Source organism: Pongo abelii, chromosome X, assembly GCF_028885655.2.
Source record: "Pongo abelii isolate AG06213 chromosome X, NHGRI_mPonAbe1-v2.0_pri, whole genome shotgun sequence".
In the NCBI taxonomy this organism is placed as follows: domain Eukaryota; kingdom Metazoa; phylum Chordata; class Mammalia; order Primates; family Hominidae; genus Pongo; species Pongo abelii.
The window spans coordinates 160732462-160755681 of record NC_072008.2 but is presented as its reverse complement, the minus strand read 5'-3'; the positions used below and the strand labels follow the sequence as shown (position 1 = coordinate 160755681).

The 23220-nt window shown below is 49.5% G+C and overlaps 1 protein-coding gene across 1 annotated transcript in view; it reads left to right on the top strand.

Moving 5' to 3' along the window:
* The first annotated feature begins 2414 nt into the window (after positions 1–2414).
* The window catches only part of LOC129053105 (testis-specific protein TEX28), a 25422-nt gene continuing 4616 nt past the window's right edge, over positions 2415–23220 (top strand). Inside the window, exons 1-2 of the mRNA XM_054545251.1 lie at positions 2415–2536; positions 6682–7409. Of these exons, the coding sequence (XP_054401226.1) occupies positions 2525–2536; positions 6682–7409 (740 nt within the window). The 5' untranslated portion in view covers positions 2415–2524. The remainder of the gene's footprint in view (positions 2537–6681; positions 7410–23220) is intronic.

The following is a 23220-nucleotide window of genomic DNA, read 5'->3' as shown; positions in this document are numbered from 1 at the left end:
ATCAGCCTGGGCCTCTTCACCTTAAAAGCTCCCAAATCCTACACCATCTGATCTCTTAATTGGGCCTGGGACTTAGACCTCCTCCTCCCACCCCTTGCTTCCTTGCTCCTGAGGCGAGCCCCCGGGGGCGGCTCAGAGGGATTTGCTGGAAACCTGTAATCCCAGCTACTGGGAGGTCGAGGCAGGAGAATCGCTTGAATCCGGGAGGCGGAGGTTGCAGTGAGCTGAGACGGCGCCACGGAACTCTAGCCTGTGCAGCAGAGCAAGACTCCATCTAAAAAAAAGTGGCTGGGCACAGTGGCACATGCCTGTAATCCCAGCACTTTGGGAGGCCAAGGCGGGTAGATCACCTGAGGTCAGGAGCTCGTGACCAGCCTGACTAACATGGTGAAACCCCATTTCTACTAAATACAAAAAAATTAGCTGGGCGTAGTGGCGCATACTTGTTCTCCGAGCTACTTGGGAGGCTGAGACAGGAGAATCACTTGTACCTGGGAGGTCGAGGTTGCGGTGAGCCAAGATCGAGCCATTGCACTCCAGCCTGGGCAACAAGAGCAAAACTCTGTCTCAATAAAAAAAATTTAACAGGCCACCTAATTGCGATAAAAAAAAAAAAAACCCTGAACCTGTTCAGATTCCCATTGAAAGGGTATGTGACATCGCCTTCTGCCACATTCTCGCCAGCCCTGGACATTGTTAGGCTTTTTAATGTTTGCGGTTCTGGTGGATGAGAAAATAATATTTAATCGTTGCTTTTTGCTTACTATTCCCGGATCACCTTGCAATTACACGTTTTTTCATACGTTTACTGCCTTTCGTTTTTCGTCTTGTCTGAGATGTCCGTGGCTACCCTTTAATGTCTTTATATTGGGTTATTTGCTCTTACCTTACTGATTTGCAGTTCTTTATATATTGTGTTGATTAGCCCTTTATCTATCAGATATATTTCAAGCCTTTTTTTTTTTCTTGTTTGCTTTTATTTATTTATTTTTTGAGATGGGGTCTCAGTCTGCCACCCCGGCTGGAGGGCAGTGGTGCGATCACAGCAGCCTCGACATCCCCGGGATCAAGCGATCCTCCCGTCTCAGCCTCCTGGGTAGCTGGGACTACAGGTGTGCACCACCACTCCAGGATAATTTTTGTGTTAATTTTTTTTTAATAGAGACAGGGGTTTCGCCATGTTGCCCAGGCTGGTCTCGACCTCCTGGGCTCAAGAGATCCACCCACCTTGGCTTCCAAAGTGCTGGGATTACAGGCATGAGCCAGCACACCCAGCCCTTGTTTTTTTTTTGCTCCCCCTTTCTTTCATTTTTTTTTTTTTGATTAATCAAGTCCCATTTTTTTCTCCCCTTGGTTATTTGGATGTTATGTACATATGTAGCTTCTTTTCTAGTGATTACTTTTTTTTTTTTTTTTTTGAGACAATCTCACTCTGTCAGTCAGGCTGGAGTGCAGTGGCGCAGTCTCGGCTCACTGCAACCTCTGTCTCCCCGGCTCAAGCAATTCTCCTGCCTCAGCCTCCCCAGTAGCTGGGATTACAGGTGTGTGCCACCATGCCCGGCTAATTTTTGTATTTTTAGTAGAGACAGTGTTTCACAGTGTTGACCATGATGGTCTCAAACTCCTGACCTCAAGTGATCCACCCGCCTTGGCCTCCCAAACTGCTGGGATTACAGGTGTGAGCCACCACGCCCGGCCCCCTTTTTTTTTTTCTTTTTGAGACAAGGTCTCACTCTGTCACCCAGGTTGGAGGGCAGTAGCACAGTCACAGGTCACTGCAGCCTCTACTTGCTGGGCACAAGTAATCCTCCTGCCTCAGCATCCTGAGTAGCTGGGACCACAGGTGCACACCACTGCCCTGGCAAGACTTGCTTTCTAAACAGTTGTTGAATTCTTACATTTGTCAGTGGTGTATTGAACTCCTTCATGTCTAAAAATGTTTTTAGTCTAACCCCACAGTTGACAGTTGGGGTGTAGAATTTTAGGCTGGGAAATCATTTTTCCCTCAGAATTTCGAAGGCAGCACTTCATTGTCTTTTTTTTTTTTTTTTTTTTTTTTGAGACAGTCTTGCTCTGTCGCCCAGGCTGGAGTACAGGGGAGTGATCTTGGCTCACTGCAACCTCTTGGGTTCTAGCGATTCTCTTGCCTCAGCCTCCCGAGTAGCTGGGATTACAGGCGCTCACCACTATGCCCGGCTAATTTTTGTATTTTTAATAGAGATAGAGTTTCCTCACGTTGGCCAGGCTGGTCTCAAACTCTTGACTTCAAGTGATCCGCCTGCCTGGGCTTCCCAGAGTGCTGAGATTACAGGTGCGAGCCACCGTGCCCGGCCAGCACTTCATTGTCTTCTAGTTCCCCATGCTGTTGCTGAAGTCTGAAGCCATTCTGACTTCTGATTCTTTGAATGTGACCTATTTTTTTCTCTCTGACAGTTATTCTCTCAGTGATCTCTCGAAGATATCAGTCAACTATCTTCTGGATTGCATTGATGTTATTGAGAAGGCAGCCTGCAGTCTAAAAGTCATGGTTTTAAAGGTAATCAGCTTTTTTCCTCTGGCTGCTTTTAACATCTTGTGTCGGCTGGGGGCGGTGGCTCATGCTTGTAATCCCAGCACTTTGGGAGGCCGAGGCGGGCAGATCATTTGAGGTCAGGAGTTCCAGACCAGCCTGGCCAACATGGTGAAACACTGTCTCTACTAAAAATACAAAAATTAGCTGGGCATGGTGGCGGGCGCCTGTAATACCAGCTACTTGGGAGGCTGAGACAGGAGAATCGCTTGAATCCGGGAGGCAGAGGTTGCAGTGAGCAGAGATCACGCCACTGCACTCCGGCCTGGGCGACAAATCTCGTGTCTAGGTGTGGACCTATTTCTGTCTTCCCTGCTTAGGATTTATTGGGCTTCTTGAATTTGTGAATTTGTGTCTTTCTTCAGTTCTGGAAAGTTCTTAGGGAGTTATCTCTTAAAATGTTGCTGCTGTGGCCGGTCGTAGTGGCTCATGCCTGTAATCCCAGCACTTTGGGAGGCCGAGGTGGGTGGATCACCTGAGGTTGAGAGTTCGAGAACAGTCTTGCCAACATGATGAAACCCCATCTCTACTAAAAATACAAAAGAATTAGCTAGCTGTGATGGCACCCGCCTGTAGTCCCAGCTACTTGGGAGGCTGAGGCACGAGAAGTGCTTGAACCCGGGCAGCAGAGGTTGGCAGTGAGCTGAGATTGTGCCACGGCACTCCAGCCTAGGCGACAGAGTGTGACTCCATTTCAATTAAAAAAAAAAAAGAAAAATGTATATATATTGCTGCTGCTTCATTCTCTCTGTCTTCTCTCTCTGGTGTGACAATTGGATTTTTGTTAGACCTACTCATGCTACCTTCCATGTCTTCTATTTTTCAAGTTTTCTATTTTTTTGTGCCTCTGTGCTGCATTCTGGATACTTTTTTCCTTTCTTTTCTTTTCTCTCTCTTTCTTTCTTTCTTTTTTGAGATGGAGTTTTGCTCTTGTTGCCCAGGTTGGAGTGCAGTGGCGCGATCTCGGCTCACTGCAACCTCTGCCTCCTGGGTTCAAGCGATTCTCCTGCCTCAGCCTCCCAAGTAGCTGGGATTACAGGTGCCTGCCACCATGCCCAGTTAATTTTCTGTATTTTTTAGTGGAGACAGGGTTTCACCGTGTTGGTCAGGTTGGCCTCAAACTCCTGACGTCAGGTGATCCACCCGCCTTGGCCTCCCAAAATGCTGGGATTACAGGCGTGTGAGCCACCACGCCCGGCCTGGATACTTTCTTTAGTTCCTCTGTACAATTTACCAACAGTCTCTCCAGCCATATCAAATCTGCCATTAAATCCATCAATTGAACTTTTTAAAATTTATTATTTATTATTATTATTATTTTTTTTTTTTGAGACGGAGTCTCACTCTACCGCCCAGGCTGGAGTGCAGTGGTGCGATCTCAGCTCACTGCAACTTCTGCCTCCTGTGTTCAAGCGATTCTCCTGCCTCAGCCTCCCAAGTAGCTGGGACTACAGGCGTGTGCCACCACGCCTGGCTAATTTTTGTATTTTTAGTAGAGATGGGGTTTCATCATGTTGCCCAGGCTGGTCTCGAACTTCTGACCTCAAGTGATCTGCCCACCTTGGCCTCCCAAAGTGCTGAGATTACAGGCATGAACCACCACGCCCGGCCTCATTTATTTAATTTTTGAGACAAGGTCTCACTGTGCCACCCAGGCTGGAGTACAGTGGCATAATCTTGGTTCACTGCAACCTCTGCCTCCCGGGTTCAAGTGATTCTCCCACCTCAGCCTCCCGAGTAGCTGAGATTACAGGTGTGTGCCACCACGCCTGAGTAATTTTTGTATTTTTATTTTATTTTATTTATTTATTTTTGAGATGAAGTTTCACTCTTGCCCAGGCTAGAGTACAATGGCACGATCTCGGCTCACCGCAACCTCTGCCTCCCGGGTTCAGGCGATTCTCCTGCCTCAGCCTCCCGAGTAGCTGGCATTACAGGCATGCGCCACCACGCCTGGCTAATTTTGTATTTTTAGTAGAGATGGGGTTTCTCCGTGTTGGTCAGGCTGGTCTCGAACTCTCGACCTCAGGTGATCCGCCCGCCTCGGCCTCCCAAAGTGCTGGAATTACAGGTGTGAGCCACCGTGCCAGGCATTTTTTTTTTTTTTTTTTGTATTTTGTATAGACGGGGTTTCACCATGTTGGCCAGACTGGTCTTGAACTCCTGACCTCAAGTGATTCGCCCGCCTTGGCCTCCCAAAGTGCTGGGATTACAGGCATGAGCCACCACACCTGGCATATATTGAACATTTAAATAGTTTGAAAACTGTGAAATCTGGCATATGTATATAAAGGTGCAGAAAACATTGATGTATGTTTTAAGAAATAACGATAAGGTGAACACACATTTAACCACTACTCAGGCCAGGCACCCCAGCCTCCACAGTCACCCCAATCATAATCCCTTTCTCCCGCTCTAGTGGGAACCACCGTCCTGGGGTTTCTGTTGCCAACATCCATGCTGCTCTTCATGCTCTCCTGCCTGTGTAGTCATCCCTACACAATATTGTTTAGTTTTGCCTGCTCTTGGAATTTATGTAAATGGAACCATATATAGTATGGATTTTCTGTCTGGTTTCTTTTGTTCAACATTATGCTTGTGAAATGCATTCATGTTTTTCAAGGCTGTAGTTCATTCTCATTGCTGTACAGTAGTATGTTGTTGCATATATTACAGTTTACTTACACTTTCTGGGCAGGTGGTTTGTTGCTAGTTGTTGGATATTGAGAACATCAGTGTACTTGCTTCCTGGGAATATTGCCTATGAATGCAGTTGCCGGATCATTTGGTATGCGTATCTTCAACTTTGTGATACTGTCAAGTGGTTTTCTAAGGTGGCTGTAGCACAAATTTGCTTCCCACCAGTAATGATTGAGAGTTCCTGTTGCTCTATATCCTTGCCAACTCTTATTGTTGTTAGTCTGTCTGAATTTGACCAATCTACTGGGTACATAGTGGTATCACTTTGCGCTTTAAAAATTGAGGTATAGGCCAGATGCAGTGGCTCACACCTGTAATCCCAGCACTCTTTGGGAGGCTGAGGCGGGAGGATCACTTGAGGTCAGGAGTTGGAAACCAGCCTGGTCAACATGGTGAAACCCTGTCTCTACTAACAATACAAAAATTAGCTGGGTGTGGTGATGCACACCTGTAATCCCAGCTACTCGGGAGGCTGAGGCATGAGAATTGCTTAAACCTGGGAGGCGAAGGTTGTAGTGAGCCGAGATTGCACCACTGCACTCCAGCCTGGGTGACAGAGTGAGACTCCGTCTCAAAAAAAAAAAAAAAAGTAGAAACGGAACAGAGGCTGCACCTGAGCTGCCCCCCACCTCCCTCTCCTAGCTCCTTGCTCTGGTGGGCTGCGTTCCAGCTATGCTGCTCTTGCCATCTTTATTTTAGAGGTAAGAAAACTGAGCCTCAGAGCAGTTTATTAACTTGCTCAAGGTCTCAGAGTGGTAGAGCCAGGATTTGAACTGGGTTCTTTGTCAAAGGCAATGTTAACCCCCTCACCATGTGAGAGACTCATTCTTTTGTGTTACAATAGAATTTTCTGTCGTAGACTGTCAGCTGTATGAGATCCAGGAATGTATCTGGCTTCTGTACCACATGGTAGGCACTCAAAAAATATGTGTTGAATGAATGATTGGATGAATGAATGAACCTGTTAGGAGGCAAATCTCTCTGCCTAACCTTTCCTGTCTCCCTGGGAGTAGCAATACAGCAAGCTGTAAGGGTTAACGGAAATAAGTTTATTCCATACTTTACAAGAACAGTTCTTTATAAATGAGAGCCACAATTGGTAATTTGTGGAAGAGAAAATAGGAGTGCAGTGCAAAAACAGGCAGAAATAGAAGGGAGTCTGGCCACCTGTGGGTCTTAGTGAGGCACATATGTAGAGCAAGGAGTCAGATGCTCAAAAGGAGGGGAGGGGGGCCCTGAAGATGAGCATCACCTCCTCAGTCTGTGTCGGGCCCATCTTGAATGCACAAATCTTGCATGTGTAAGTATCCATGCATATGTGGAAGTGTTTTATGGAGTCATAACGTGTCCAATTCTCCCACACTTTGCGGCTCACAGAGCACCGTATTGTGATTTCTTGTTTCCCAATGTAGGCGGAACACACCAGGAGCCCCAGCGCAACCCTCCTCCGCAATGTGCCTTCATGCAGGTCCCTGTCATCCAGCGAAGACGGCCCCAGTGGCCCTTCCAGCCTCTCAGATGGGGGCCTAGCCCACAACTTACAGGATAGTGTCAGGCACCGCATCCTCTACCTCTCAGAGCAGCTGAGAGTGGAGAAGGCCAGTCGGGATGGCAACACTACGAGCTACCTCAAGCTGGTATCCAAAGCAGACCGGCACCAGGTGCCGCACATCCGGCAGGCCTTTGAGAAGGTGAACCAGCGCGCCTCTGCCACCATCGCCCGGATCGAGCACAGGCTCCGCCAGTGTCACCAGCCGCTCCAGGAGCTGGAGGAAGGCTGCAGGCCCAAGGGCTTACTGCTGATGGCAGAAAGCGACCCAGCCAACTGTGAGCCACCCAGCGAGAAGGCCCTGCTTTCAGAGCTCCCCAAGCCAGGTGGGGAAGACGGGCCCGTCAACCTGCCTGATGCCAGCAGACCCTTCACCTTGGAGAGTCGCTTCCAGAGCTTACAGCAGGGGACGCGCTTAGAGACAGAGGATGTGGCCCAGCAACAAAACCTGCTGTTGCAGAAGGTAAAGGAAGAGCTGGAAGAAGCCAAGAGGTTCCACATCAGCCTCCAGGAGTCCTATCACAGCCTAAAGGAGAGGTCTCTGACTGACCTGCAGCTGTTGCTGGAGTCCCTTCAGGAGGAGAAGTGTAGGTAAGGCCTTGGCTTTGGGGACTGGAAGCAGAGGAGGAACCGCTCCCAGGAGCCACCTACGGGAGGGTGAAAGGAAGCCAGGACAGCAGCCTGGAGAGCCAGGGTGAGGGGCCAGTTGGAAGAGCAGGTCCATGCTTCTCTTAGCGACTGGGCCCTGCAGTGGGGCGAGCCAGCCCTCTCCCTGCAGTCCCACACCTGCCTTGACCCTTGCTGGCGAAAATGCTCCAGCTTGGCCACCCCTGCCAGGTGGTTGCAGCAGCACAGCGGCTGGCCCTGACCCTGTGGTGGCAGGAGACAACATGGGGGTGGCAAGAGTCCGGTAGACACGTGGCACTAGTTAGGGAGATGGCGTCCTTTGGTCCCAGTTGGCTGGGAAGGTGGGAGTCAGGACCGGAGTCGCCTCGCCAGCTCTGGTCTCTTCACACGTGCTCCTAGCTGAGCTGGGGCACAGGTTGGGTCTCAGATACTTATTTCAAAAACGACCGCCTTCTGGTGAATGCTTTCTCTGCACCGTGCAGTAGCTCGATTTTGTTTTTCTTTTTTTTTCTTTTGAGATGGAGTCTCACTCTGTCGCCAGGCTGGAGTGCAGTGGCACGATCTCGGCCCACTGCAACCTTCACCTCCCGGGTTCAAGCGATTCTCCTGCCTCAGGCCCCCGAGTAGCTGGGACTACAGGCGTGCACCAGCACATCCGGCTATTTTTTGTATTTTTAGTACAGGCGGGGTTTCACCATGTTGACCAGGATGGTCTCAATCTATTGACCTCGTGATCCGCCTGCCTCAGCCTCCCAAAGTGCCGGGATTACAGGTGTGAGCCACCTCACCCTGCCCTAGCTCGATTTTCTTTCCCTCTAAGATAAGGCTAGGGCCTACCAATTGGAAAAAAAAAAAAAAAAGAAGGCAAACCCAATCTCTCAATGGATTCTCTCCATTCCTACTGGGACCGTTCTCTGGGTTTCCATGGGCCCTCAGGGGGTGCCACATTCTGTCCCCCTCGCTGCAGTCTGTGGCTAATTAACGCCAGTCCCTCCAGCGTCCTGGCTAGGGAGGCAGTGATTCCCTTAGGTGAGCCAAGATTCTCAGCATTAGCATGAAAAGAAGAACTCCTCAGTCCTTTTAGTGCCTGATGCAGGGGAAGAGGCGTGTGGGAATCATCCTCTTTAGTTTCCCCAGGGAAATCTTGCCAGCGTTTACATGGCCTAAGAATCTGTTAAGGGACAATCAAAGAATATTACAGGGCAACCACTATCAATGAGATGACTAGTCAGAGTCACAGGCGTCTCTAGGACATTATTTTCATAGGACATGGCAACAAAATCTAAAATCTTGGGAGCATCAAAGACCCTTTTGTCAAAATCACACTTACCCGGTCAGCTTTCTATTAAGCAACAGCAGAGCTTGGTGGCAGTTACAAACTTCCCCGTATGTTTCCAAGCCATAGAGGCCAATGAGAATGCTGTGCTCAGGTAAACTCTTAACCCCTCTCAAATCTGAGTCTTTCACCCCCTCTTGATACGGGGGTGACTACCAGGGAGCAGGGCAATACCTCTGTCTCTCCCCCTCTCAGACTTTTGCTGCAAATTCTAGAAGCCTGCACTTCTGACCCAGTAACCCCCATTGGACTGTGACATGGGATTTCTGGTTGTTTGCTGCAGCAGCGAGCCTACCCTTACTAATGTTCATCGTGAGCAGAAAAGCAGGTCTGCAGGGCCCAAACTTACTAGGAGGAGAAAGGGCTGATGATGATTTTTCACTGTTGTCACGGGCTCGTAACTGAGCTGGGGCACCAGGTTAAGCAGCATTGTTCTTTGGCCCTCAGACGCCTACTTTATGGTTGGGGAAGCAGAGTCTCACAGAGGCACAAGCAGGCTACATGGCTGCTAGGTGCGGACCTGAGAGCATTTCACCACACCCTGGCTGTGTGGCTAAGTTAGATGCAGGGGACACAGGAATTCATGGCATTTTAAAAACATATACTTCCGTAAAATCTTCTTCAAAACTTTTACATGAGCTGGACACAGAAGTGTTTCAACCAGCCAGGCTCCCTGTGACTGTTGCGTCCCCTCTGGTGCATCAGAAACTGAGAATCCATACTGCAAGTCCTGTGCCGTTTATCACAGTTAAATCCGTTTGCTTTCAAGAGAGTTGTTGTGGTTTTTATCATTATGGTTTCTTTTTAATTTGGTCTTGGCATGTCTCTACTGAGAGTGGCCATAGCCGAGATACCCAGTTTCTAGGAGATCCCTGACCCGTGGGAAAGTTAGGTTCGGATGTGTGTGTCAGGGGAGCCGCAATGAGGAGGCACACGAAAATGCATGAAACAGCAGAAATGGGCTGGGTGTGGGGGCTCACGCCTGTAATCCTAGCACTTTGGGAGGTTGAGGAGGGCAGATTGCTTGAGCTCAGGAGTTTGAGACCAGCCTGGGCAACATAGTGAGACCTGTTATCTACAAAAAAAAAATCAAAAAATTAGCTGGGCGTGATGGCGCGTGCCTGTAGTCACAGCTACTCAGGAGGCTGAGCGGGAGCGGGGATCCCTTGAGCCTGGGAGGTTGAGGCTGCAGTGAGTCATGATTGCATCACTGCACTCCATTCTGGGTGACAGAGCGAGACCCTGTGTCAAAAAAACAAACAAACAAACCAAAAAAAAAAAAAAAAAACGGAAAAAAGAAATGTATGACTCGGATCGAAGAGACGTTAGGTGTGCTGATGGGAGGCAGAGGGGAAGTCTGGAGGCAGCAGGGAGCTGATTGAGCTCATCAGCTGTGCAAGAGCGAAGCCCAGAACGGAAGGGCGGGGAAGCTTCCGGGGCTGTGCCTGTATTAAGGTCACAGGGTGTGAAGTGATCCCACAGGCTTTCCTGCGGGGGTTGTGGATTGGCTGGTTTAAAGAAAACATGCACAAAGGAGGAAACTGATTTACATGACTCTGGGGTTGAGCATTAGGTCTTATCGTGGTCAGCAGCCGTGGGATGTGTTGGGTTTTGGGTCAGTGAGGCGAGGACCACGTGGGCTATATCGCAAACAATCACATGACAGGGAGGGAGGGGTGTTATCTAGGGCAAAGGTGACAGGGTACAACTGCTAAAGTTGGATGCTGAGGCAGCAACTGTCTTAAACGCATTTATGACAAGGGCTTACTTAAAAAAATTGATGTAGAATTCACATAATTTCACACAATGTGAAATTAACCATTTGGAAGCATGTAATTCAGTGCATTAAGTACATCTGCAGTGTGGTTCAACCATCACCTCTGTCCAGTTGTCTAACATTCTCATCACCCCAGAAGGAGACCTCCAGACTCACTACGCGGTCACTCCTAGCCTCGGCTCCAGGCGTTCCCTAATCTGCTTTCTGTCTCCGTGGGTTTGCCTCTTCTGGACTTTTCATATAAATGAGACCATACAATATGTGGGCTTTTGTGTCTAGCTTCTTTCACTGTTTTCAAGGTTCACTAATGTTGTAGCACGTATCAGTACGTCATTCCCTTGACAGCGGACTAATATTCCAGTGCATGGGTAGACCACATTTTGTTTATCTGTCCATCAGTGGATGGAGATTTGAGTTGTTTCCACCTTTTGGCTATTGTGAGAAGCCCTGTCCTGAACACTCACATACATGCCATTTGTTTGAACACCAGTTTTCAATTCTTTGGGGTCTATAATCAGGAGTAGAATTGCTGGACCCTGTGGTGACTCCAGGTGTAACGTTTAGAGGAGTCTTCCCACAGCAGCCGCGCCGCTCCATCTTCCCACCAGCAATGCAGAAGGCTTCCAGTTGCCTCATATCCTTGCCAACATTTGTTGTTATCCTTTTTTTTTCTAACAGATGTGACTGTGAAGTGGTATCTCATTATGAGGGCTGGCTTTCTTTTTTATTTTTCCTGAGTCTTTGGATAGGCAACAGTTCTTTCTTTCTTTCTTTTTTCTTTTTCTTTCTCTCTCTCTTTCTTTCCATCTCTCTCTTTCTTTCTTTTTCTTCAGGGACTCTGTTGCCCAGGCTGCATGCAATCATAGTTCACTACAGCCTTGAACTCCTGGGCTCAGGCGATCTTCCTGCCTCAGCCTCCCGAGTAGCTGGGAGTAAAAAGCATGTGCCACCATGCCTGGCTAACTTTTTAAAAATTATTATTATTTGTAGAGATGGGATCTTGCTACGTTGCCCAGGCTGGTCTTGAACACCTGGCCACAGCCTCCCCAAGTACTGGGGTTACAGATGTGAGCCACTGTGCCTGGACAGTTCTTACTTTTTAATGCATTTTTTAATTGATTGTGGTAAAAAAAAAAAACACCCCACAATATATTCTTTTTGATTCTGCAAAGTGCAGGGTCTCTATCACAGCAACAATTAGACTCAGGAGGCTTGGGGCTGGGCTAGTGGCCCTGGGGTCTGCTCCTTCATGAGGTCTGGGTTTGTGGGTCCTTGCAGAGGACATTCCTGGGTCCTGGAAGGACTGTGACTGCTTCCGCTGGAGTTGCTTGAGGCCCCTGGTAACTCTCCCCTCTGTGTGCTGAGGAGAAGCACGGGCGTCGCGAACTTGATGATTCTGGATGGAAGGGTCTTTGCCAAGCTTCTCTTTCTTTCTTGTGGAAATAGGAGGAGCTTCAGATCTCCAAGAAGATGCACAGTGAGCGGCCTGTCTCCTCAGCACAAGCCAGTCTCCTGGGGGACCAGAAGGCCCCGGTCCCTCAGTTTCTCCGTGGGTCAGGAGGAAAGAAGGCTTGAGAAACTCAGAAAATGTTCATTGGTAGAAGAGATGGCACCCAAGGAAGGCATGGGGAGCCTTCAAGTAAAAGTCTCGACTGGCCGGGTCTCATCTGGGCACCTTGCATGGAGAGTTGCAGGAGACCCCCTCTAGCCTCCTAATGAGCCAGGGGGCTCTGGGAGGGTCTTGGGGGTCCTTCCCCCTCTCTTACAGGATGCACAGCTGACTTCTGCTTGATGGTGAAAGGCAGTCAGGTTTCAGGCTTGGCCCCGTAGACAGGGCATGGACAAGTCCTGGAGTTGGGGGTGTGGTGCCAGCAAAACCGTCTTTACTCTCTGGGGTCCACAGCCAGTCCCAGCCTGCCCAGCCCCACCCTCCTCCTTCACCTTTGTAGCCCTAGTGGTCAATGCCTGGGGTAGATGGGTTGCTGGGACATCTTTGTTCTTTGTTGGATGAGTAAAATGGTCCTAGGAGAAAACCCGACTGTGAGGAGCACATTGCTTCTTTTTTTTTTCTTTTTTATGAGATGGAGTCTCACTCTGTCCCCCAGGCTGGAGTGCAGTGGCACGATCTCGGCTCACTGCAACCTCCGCCTCCCCGGTTCAAGCGATTCTCCTGCCTCAGCCTCCCGAGTAGCTGGGATTACAGGCACCCACCAGCATGCCTGGCTACTTTTTGTATTTTTCAGTAGAGATGGGGTTTCGCCATGTTGACCAGGGGTCTCGACCTCCTGACCTGAAGTGATCCACCCGCCTCGGCCTCTCAAAGTGCTGGGGTTACAGGTGTGAGCCACCACACCTGGCTGGAGGACATTGCTTCTTACCCATTTCTAGTTCCCTAGACCTCCCTTGGCATCAACTCATTGAAGGCTCCACTTGGTGACAAGGAACCGGCTTATTTGGAAACAGGGTCGTTGCGGACGTGATGAGTTAGATTTGGATGAGGTCATTCTGCAGAGGGGTGGGCCCTAATGCAATGTGACCTGTGTCCTGACGGAAAGGGGAGACGGAGATATGGACACACCCAGAGGGAGAGCGCCGTGTGGAGACAGAGGCTGAGGCCGACCTGCCGTGGCAGAAGCCAAGGAAGCCCGCAGATGGGCAGCAGAGCAGAAGCTGGGACAGAGGCCCCGAGCGGAGGTGCCTTCTCGGTCCTCGGCAGGAGCCCACCCCGCCTGCGCCTTCCTCTCGGACTGCTGGACCCCCCCAGCCAGGAGAGAGGCCATCTCTGCTGGGAAAGCCACTCAAAGTTTGTAACGCTTTGTGACTGCAGCCACAGGAAACTCCCACACTCAGCTTGTCCTTTAGGCTCTGCTCTGATGTCCTCTCCTCAAAGGGACTTCCCAGGCTACCACGTTCAAATGGCCTCTTCTTTTATCCTTTTGGAAGCGGGGTTTTTTGAAGTAAAGTTTTTTGTTTTTTGTTTTTTTAGATGGAGTTTTGCTCTTGTTGCCCAGACTGGAGTGCAATGGCGCAATCTCGGCTCACCGCAACCTCCGCCTCCTGAGTTCAAGCGATTCTCCTGCGTCAGCCTCCCGAGTAGCTGGGATTAGAGGCATGCACCGCCACGCCTGGCTAATTTTGTGTTTTTAGTAGAGATGGGGTTTCTCCATGTTGGTCAGGCTGGTCTCGAACTCCTGTCCTCAGGTGATCCACCTGCCTCAGCCTCCCAAAGTGCTGGGATTACAGGAGTGAGCCACCACGCCTGGCCTTTTTGAGGTAAATTTTATACAGTGAAATTGCATTTAAGTTTAGGCATACAGTTTAACGAGTTTTGACAAAGGTTTACACCTGGGCAACTAAAATCCCAATAAAGAGCTTTGCCACCACCCCAGAAAGTACCCTCAACGCCCTCTTCCAGTGAATGCCCGTCTCCCATAATTGGCCACTATTCTGGTTTCTGTCACTCTAGCTTCGTCTCCTCTTGAACTTCATGTAAGTGGAATCGCACGGCACGCAGTGCTTTGCGTCTGGCTGCTTTCGCTCCGTGGAATTGTTTTGAGATCCACCCAAGCTGTGTGAGTGAGTAGCTCATGGCTTCGTATTGCTTGGCAGCCTTCCATTGCATGGAGACGCCGCAGGTTGCTTATGCCCTGGTCCGCTGCCAGTTGGGGCGACTGAATAAAGCTGCTATGAACGTTCTCGCACAAGTCTTTCTGTGAACATATGCTTTCATATATGGAATTGCTAGGTAACAGGGAAGTGTCATGTGTCTTAGTCCCACTTTCTGTTGCTGTAACAGAGTACCGCAGGCTGGGTAGTTTATAAAGAAAGGAAGTTCAATGTCAAGGCGCTGGCAGCTGGTGAGGACCTTTGTACTGCATCATCCTATGGCAGAAGGCAGAAGGGCAAGAGGGCGTGAGAGAGCGAGCGGGGGCCAAACTTTCATGATAACAATATTAATATTAATCGCCTCTTACCAGTCCCACCCCTTAACACCATCACATGGCCATTAAATTTCAACATGAGTTTGGGGGGGGGGACATGTACACCATAGCAGTATGCTTAACTTTTTAAGAAAGAGGAAGGCCAGGCGCGGTGGCTCACCCCTGTAATCCCAGCACTTTGGGAGGCTGAGGCGGGTGGATCACCTGAGATCGGGAGTTCGAGACCAGCCTGACCAACATGGAGTAAACCCTGTCTCTACTAAAAATACAAAATTAGCCAGGCGTGGTGGCACATGCCTCTAATCCCAGCTACTCGGGAGGCTGACGCAGGAGAATCGCTTGAACTCAGGAGGCGGAGGTTGTGGTGAGCCGAGATCGTGCCCTTGCACTCCAGCCTGGACAACGAGTGAAACTCCATCTCAAAAAAAAAAAAGAGGAACTGTTTTCCGACATGGCTATACCATTTTACAGTCCCGCTAGGAGTGTATAAGAGTTCCAGTTGCCAACGTTTGGCAAGATCAGTCTTTTAAATTTCAGCCTCTTAAGTTCAGCCACAGCTTGGTGAAATTAGACTCCAAGATTTCATCACCCTAGCCCATGTTCTCTCAACCTTGGCACTGTCGACATTTTGGACCAAATGATTCTCTGTTGTGCGGGTCTGTCCTGTACATTCTAGGATGATGAGCAGCATCCCTGGTCTCCACTTAACTTGGTGCCAGTGGTGCCGTGAATTAATTTCCTGATGCTGCCGTGACGAATTGCCCCCAACTTCATGGCTTAAAATAATAGAAAGTTATTCTCTCACAGTCCTGGACGCTAGAAGGCTGAAATCAGTTTCACTGGGCTGAAATCAGGCGAGGACACACTCTCATTGGAGGCTCTAGGGGACAAACTGATCTTTGCCTCTTCCAGTTTCTGGTGGCTGCCAAATTCCTTAATTTTGTGGCCACATCATTCCAGTTCTGAAGGCCAGCATCTTCAAACCTGTGTTCTGTCTTCACATGACATTCTCGTCTGTGCGTGTCTAATGTCCTTTTGCCTCTCTCTCATACGTGTGATTGCATTTAGGGCCACCAGGATAATCTAGGATAATCTTTGCATCTCAATACCCTTAAACTCACCACTTCTGGAAAGCCCCCTTTTTTGGTCATAGAAGGTAACATTCACAGTTTCCAAGGATTATGACATAGATATCTTTTGCGGGGGGGCTTTTTTTTTTTCTTTTTTAGACAGAGTCTCGCTCTGTCGCCCAGGCTGGAGTGCAGTGGCACGACCTTGGCTCACTGCAACCTCCGCCTCCTGGGTTCAAGCAATTCTCCTGCCTCAGCCTCCCAAGTAGCTGGGACTACAAGCACGTGCCACCACACCCAGCTAATTTTTTGTATTTTTAATAGAGACGGGGTTTCACCCTGTTGCCCAGGGTGGTCTTGAACTCCTGAGCTCAGGCAATCTGCCCACCACAGCCTCACAAAGTGCTGGGGTTACAGATGTGAGCCACCGTGCCCAGCCTGGGGGGCAATTTTAGCCTACCGTGCCCCACCTATTTGTAACAACCAGAAATGTCTCTCCAGAGGTTGCCAAATGTCCCTTGGGGGGGGCGGCAAATTGCCCCTGGTTGAGAACCACTATCCTAGTGAGAGGTGACAGCGTGCTGGCAGTCCTCACAGCCCTCGCTCGCTCTCGGCACCTCCTCTGTCTGGGCTACCATTTTGGTGGCACTTGAGGAGCCCTTCAGCCCACCGCTGCACTGTGGGAGCCCCTTTCTGGGCTGGCCAAGGCCGGAGCCCACTCCCTCAGCTTGCAGGGAGGTGTGGAGGGAGAGGCGCGAGCGGGAACCGGGCGGGAACCGGGGTTGCGTGCGGCGCTTGCGGGCCAGCTGGAGTTCCGGATGGGCGTGAGCTTGGCGGGCCCTGCACTCAGAGCAGCCGGCCGGCCCTGCCGGCCCCGGGCAATGAGGGACTTAGCACCCGGGCCAGCGGCTGCGGAGCGTGTACTGGGTTCCCCAGCAGTGCCAGCCCACCGGCGCTGTGCTCGATGATTTCTCGCCGGGCCTTAGCTGCCTTCCCGCGGGGCAGGCCTCGGGACTGCAGCCCGCCATGCCTGAGCCTTCCCCCGCCTCCGTGGGTTCCTGCGCAGCCCGAGCCTCCCCAACGAGCGCCGCCCCCTGCTCCACGGCGCCCAGTCCCATCGACTGCCCAAGGGCTGAGGAGTGCGAGCGCACGGCACGGGACTGGCAGGCAGCTCCACCTGCAGCCCCGGTGCGGGATCCACTAGGTAAAGCCAGCTGGACTCCTGAGTCTGGTGAGGACGTGGAGAGTCTTTATATCTAGCTCAGGGATTGTAAACACACCAATCGGCACTCTGTATCTAGCTCAAGGTTTGTAAACACACCAATCAGCACCTTGTGTTTAGCTCAAGGTTTGTGAGTGCACCAATCGACACTCTGTAGCTAGCTGCTCTGGTGGGGCCTTGGAGAACCTTTATGTCTAGCTCAGGGTTTGTAAACACACCAATCGGCACCCTGTATTCAGCTCAAGGTTTGTGAGTGCACCAATCGACACTCTGTAGCTAGCTGCTCTGGTGGGGCCTTGGAGAACCTTTATGTCTAGCTCAGGGATTGTAAACACACCAAACGGCACTCTGTATCTAGCTCAAGGTTTGTAAACACACCAATCAGCACCCTGTGTTTAGCTGAAGGTTTGTGAGTGCACCAATCGACGCTCTGTAGCTAGCTGCTCTGATGGGGCCTTGGAGAACCTTTATGTCTAGCTCAGGGATTGTAAATACACCAATCGGCACTCTGTATCTAGCTCAAGGTTTGTAAACACACCAATCAGCACCCTGTGTTTAGCTCAAGGTTTGTGAGCACACCAATCGATACTCTGTATCTAGCTGCTCTGGTGGGGCCTTAGAGAACCTGTGTGTCGAAACTCTGTATCTAACTAATCTGATGGGGACATGGAGAACCTTTGTATCTAGCTCAGGGATTGTAAACGCACCAATCAGCGCCCTGTCAAAACAGGCCACTTGGCTCTACCAATCAGCAGGATGTGGGTGGGGCCAGATAAGAGAATAAAAGCAGGCTGCCCGAGCCAGCATTGGCAACCTGCTCCGGTCCCCTCCACACTGTGGAAGCTTTGTTCTTTCGCTCTTTGCAATAAATCTTGCTACTGCTCACTCTTTGGGTCCATGCTGCTTTTATGAGCTGTAACACTCACCGTGAAAATCTGCAGCTTCACTCCTGAGCCAGCGAGACTACGAGCCCACCAGGAGGAACGAACAATTCCAGACACCCTGCCTTAAGAGCTGTAACACTCACCGCGAAGGTCTGCAGCTTCACTGCTGAGCCAGCGAGACTACGAACCCACCAGAAGGAAGAAACTCCGAACACATCCGAACATCATGAAGGAACAAACTCCAGACGTTCCACCTTAAGAGCTGTAACACTGACCGCGAGGGTCCGCGGCTTCATTCTTGAAGTCAGTAAGACCAAGAACCCACCAATTCCGGACACACTAGCCCATGAAACCAGTGGGTGTGTGACCCTGTCTCTGATGATTAATGATGCTGAACCCCTTTCCATGTGCTTATCAGCCAATAAGTTTTTGGCTTGTTTTCAACTTGGAGTGTCTTTATTGTTGAGTTGTCAGAGCTGTTTATATACTCTGGACCAGTCTTTGTCACTCCCCTACTTTTTCCTTTCTCACAGCACTCACCGCCTAAACTGCTCTCCCTTGTGTAGGTATTCATTTGTGTTGTATTGTTCTCGTCAGAATATCAGCACATTCAGTTAGGCCACTGTGTCTGAGTGACTGCCCAAAGACATGTTGGCACATGATGGCTGTTCTGTGAGTACCTGTTTCATGGATCCGTCTGGATGCTTCCTTTCCTCCCTTCCCGAAGGGACCCAGCTCGCCCTCTGGGCTGCCTCCCTCCTCCATGTATGTCAGAACTCTATCTGCTGTGTGTCGGGAGCATCAGGGCAGGGTCAGGAGGGCTGATTCTGGATTTAGGCCTGGCCCAGCCTCCTCTCTGTCAGGTATTTACTGAATTACCTTGGACGAGGTGCTTCAAGGTTGCAGTCCTCAGTTTCCACATCTGTAACATGGAGGTAATAATGATCCCACTATTGTTGGAACTGTTGTGAGAATTAATTAATACTTGTGTGTAAGCCCCAAGTAGATGCTGATGGAACTGAATTTACAATTCCTTTCTGCTTCGTATCTGCAAACTAAGTCCTTGAAAGATTGTAAAGAAAAATTGGGCCAGATGTGGTGGCTTATGGCTGTAATCCCAGTGCTTTGGGAGGTCGAGGCAGGAGGATTGCTTGAGCCCAGGAGTTTGAGACCAGCTTGGGTAACAAAGTGAGACCATATCTCTGTAAAAAAATTTAAAAGTATTAACCGGACTTGGTGGCACATGCCTGTAGTCCCTGCTACATGGGAGGCTGAGACAGGAGGATCGCTTGAGCCCGAGAGGTTTCATCATGTTGGCCAGGCTGGTCTCCAACTCCTAATCTCAAATGATCCACCTGCCTTGGCCTCCCAAAGTGCTGTGATTACAGGCGTGAGCCACCACTCCCGGCCAATGACTCTTGATAAATTCATCAATGGAGCACCCTAGGTTGATGAGCTCAGGGATTTGGCCAAGATCTCGACCTGACCCTGCCTTCCTCTTCTTCCCCTGAGTCAGTGCCTCCTGGGTTTGTCATTCCTGCTGCCCTCTCCTCTCCACAGCATTACAGTGCCCACTACCCCTTACTCTGGTTGTCTGTCATTTTCTAGCAGCTTCTCTAGGACCGTCTCCACATATCTGATGGTCTTGTCCATCTCTCATTCATCAATTGCTGGTAGAGGTTCAGAGATAAGAAGCTACTCAAGTCAGAAAGCAGATTGGTGGTTGCCAGGGACTGGGGTGATGGGGAATGGGGAGTGACTGCTAAATAGTATTTTTTCGAGGGGGTGATGAAAATGTCTTGGAACAATTTTTTTTTTTTTTTTTTTTTTGAGGCAGAGTCTCGCTCTGTCACCAGGCTGGAGTGCAGTGGCGTGATCTCGGCTCACTGCAACCTCTGCCTCCCAGGTTCAAGTGATTCTCCTGCCTCAGCGTCCCGAGTAGCTGGGACTACAGGCACGCACCACCACGCCCAGCTAATTTTTGTATTTTTAGTAGAGACGGGGTTTCACCATGTTGGCCAGGATGGTCTTGATCTCTTGACCTCCTGATCCGCCTGCCTTGGCCTCCCAAAGTGCTGGGATTACAGGCGTGACTGCAGCCGGCCAATGTCTTGGAACTATTAATAGCCATGGTGGTTGCACAACACCACATGTGCTAAATGCCACTGAATTGTTCACCTTAAAATAATTCATTTTATGTTACATGAAATTTACCTCAATAAAAATTGAATAAAAAAGAAGCTGCTCAGGTGCCGAGTAGGCAAAACTTTCACTCTTGCTTTGTATTTCTGGCTGTATCCACAAGTCGGCAGTCGTGAAATTTTCTTATAGCCTCCTGTCATATTGAAAACGCCCTGAAGTGAATATGCCAGGTCTCCATGCTTTTCTTTCCCTTCTGGACACCAGGTCCTTGGGGGCATCCAGACCCTAGCTCCTCTGTCCCAAGAGTGTTCTGGTATGTTTCGCTTTCAGACAAGGCTCGGAGATAACAGGCTATGGTTGGTTACTAGAGGCTTCAGTGTTGCTCTGTGACCTCTCAGCCCCAGGGATCCAGTCTCGGGCTGACTTTCCTCAAGGTATCTGCTTAGGCCTTTGTTGCAGGCTCGGGTCACGTTAACTTGAAGGCACAAGAACTTCCATTTTTTCCCCGACTTCTCCTCCATGTCAGAGCATCCTGCATCTTTGGATCTCTGAGGAGGTCTGACCTAAGGTCTGATCTGCTCTCTGAACTGGTTCCTCTCATCTCTATTGTGTTGAAGCAAAGCACAGACATTATATCAGTTCATCTGTAAATATTTCAGTGTGAACCTGAAATATGGATCATTTTGTTAACATAGCCTAAATCCCATACCAAAAATGTTTTAAAACAAGTCCACAATGTTAAATATGCAGTCACTGCCACCTTATTGCCTCACACATGCCATCATTCCTTTTTATTTCTGAAGGAATCTTTTTTTTTTTTTTTTTGAGACGGAGTCTCACCCTGTCGCCCAGGTTGGAGTACAATGGTGAGATCTCAGCTCACTGCACCTCTGCCTCCCAGGTTCAAGCGATTCCCCTGCCTCAGCCTCCTGAGTAGCTGGGATTACAGGCATGTGTCACCACGCTCGGCTAATTTTTGTATTTTTAGTAGAGACGGGGTTTCACCATGTTGGCCAGGCCGGTCTTGAACTCCTGACCTCGTGATCCGCCTGCCTCGGCCTCCCAAAGTGCTTTGGGAGCCACCACGCCCGGCCCTGAAGGATATTTTTTGCTGGACATAGAATTCTAAGTTGGCACTTAATTTTTGGAAATAATAAGCATTTTGAACAAATCATTCCCTTCTGACTTGCATGGTTTCTGTTGAAAAGGCAGCTGCCAGTCTTCTTGTTGCTCCTTGGATCACAGTTTTGTTTTCCTCAGGCTCCTTTTAAGATCTTTTGTTTTTCTTTGTTGTTTAGTGGTTTTGCTATGATGATGTTTAGGGTGATTTTCTTTCTCTCTTCTTTTTTGTGCAGCTGACTCTCCCCTTGGTGTGATCTTCTTTGCATTCATCCTGCTTGGGCTTCGCATTGCTACTTGGGTTTATGGCTCGATGTCTTTTGTCAATTTTGGACATTTTCAGCCATTATATTTTCAAATAGTGACTCTGCCCTAGTCTCTCATTTCTCCCCTTCTAAGGCCCCAGTTACATGTGTGTTCAACCTTTCCACTGTATCCCTACATCCTCTGGGTTCCTGTGTGAGCCGTCCTGGTGATTTTCCTCCCGCTTTGGCTTGTTTTGTTGGCTCTTCCCCCAGCTCCCCAGGGCCCCTTGCTTTGGCACATTTGCTCAGAGCGAGCTCATCCATCCTGGCCACATGCACCGATTGCACCCGGGCTATTGACCCCTCCTACAGCTGTTTCTCCATCTCAGACTTTTCCTCCAAGTTGCGGGCCATGATTAAGCTCTAGCTCAATTTGCCAAAAGCAAATTCTCAGAAATGATCAAGAATATACTCTCTCTGGCTGGGCCCAATGGCTCACGCCTGTAATCTCAGCACTTTGGGAGGCTGAGGCAGGCGGGTCACCTGAGGTCAGGAGTTGGAGACCAGCCTGGCCAACATGGTGAAACCCTGTCTCCACTAAAAGTACAAAAAATTAGCCCGGCATGATGGCGCATACCTGTAGTCCCAGCTACTCAGGAGGCCGAGGCAGGAAAATCACTTGAACCCGGGAGGCGGAGGTTGCAGCAAGCCAAGATCGTGCCACTGCACTCCAGCCTGGGCAAACAGAAGGAGACCCGTCTCAAAAAAAAAAAAAAAAAAAAAAAAAAAAAAAAAAAAACCACATTATTTTGAAAAAAACAATAAAGTTTAGAACACTTTGTGTTGGAGAGGGTGGTCTTAACACCTTTGGTCTGTCTTGAGGGTGTCTGGGTTGACTGGTCATCGTTCTTTCTTCATAAGAGCATTCTCCAGAGTTGTCCATTTGCCTCTGTGACTGTAGGAGGTGGAGAGAGAGGGGTCCTTGACCAAGGAAGAGAAGGGAGCGCGGCTGCCAGAGGGCCAGGAGATGGGGGCCAGAGAGAAGGGGAGACTGAGAGAATATCCTTATGAAAATATTGTTTACTAACATCTGAACAGACTCTTCAAGAATGCATTGAAGAATATCTTCATGTATCTTTACCAATACGTTGATGAAGATTGACTTCATATTCCCGAGGACAGTTAAAATCTTGAATGTTCTCACAGCTAGATCATTCATGTAAATGGAAAGACAGTAATGAGGAATCTATTTTCGGGGTGACCATCCTGCCGACCCACTCCCCCTCTCTGTGAGCAGTAGCCTAGTCCATGTTGTCCACCGACTCTCTTCTTAACAGGGACCTGGGGCAGAGACAAATGGAATATTCCTTGAAATGCTGCGAGGAACTGGCTTTTGACAAGTTGGCTTTCAACAAATGAGCTGTCAGCTTATTCAGTGCCCAGGGGATTTCTCCATGTGGGTGTTGGTCAAGTCCTTGGAGTGGGACCGAATAGAAGTCGTCACTGTTTTCCCCATCTCTGTCAGCACCACCGTTTAGACCTCCTGCACCTGAGGCCTGCCGCCACCCTCCTGGGCCTCCTGGGGCGGCAGCCCTGCCAGTCTATGGGTTCCATCACGCTCCGGTGCCTTCTCTCTTCTACGTAAGCGGTGGTGCCAGAGCCCCCTCACTGGCCCCCTGGCCTCTGTCCTTCTGGCCTGTTTTTTGTGGTGCCAAAAGGGGAACTTCATAGAAGTTTTTAAATTATGAAGTATTTCAAGCAAAGGGAAAATGTACAGGATAACATAATTAACAGCCCCAGCTTTCTGAAATCTTAACATTTGCCATATTCACTTCAAATCTTATTTTTTTAGGAAATAAAACTTTAAAATATTCAGTTGAAGCCCTCATTACCCCTTTCCAGCACCATCTCCCTTCCTTGCTATTCTGGCCTCGCTATACTGGCCTCGCCATTCTCATTTGGGTGCTTATCTTTTCCACGCATGGTTTTATACTTTTACTACTTATATAATTATATACACAACAGGTAGTGATTGTTTT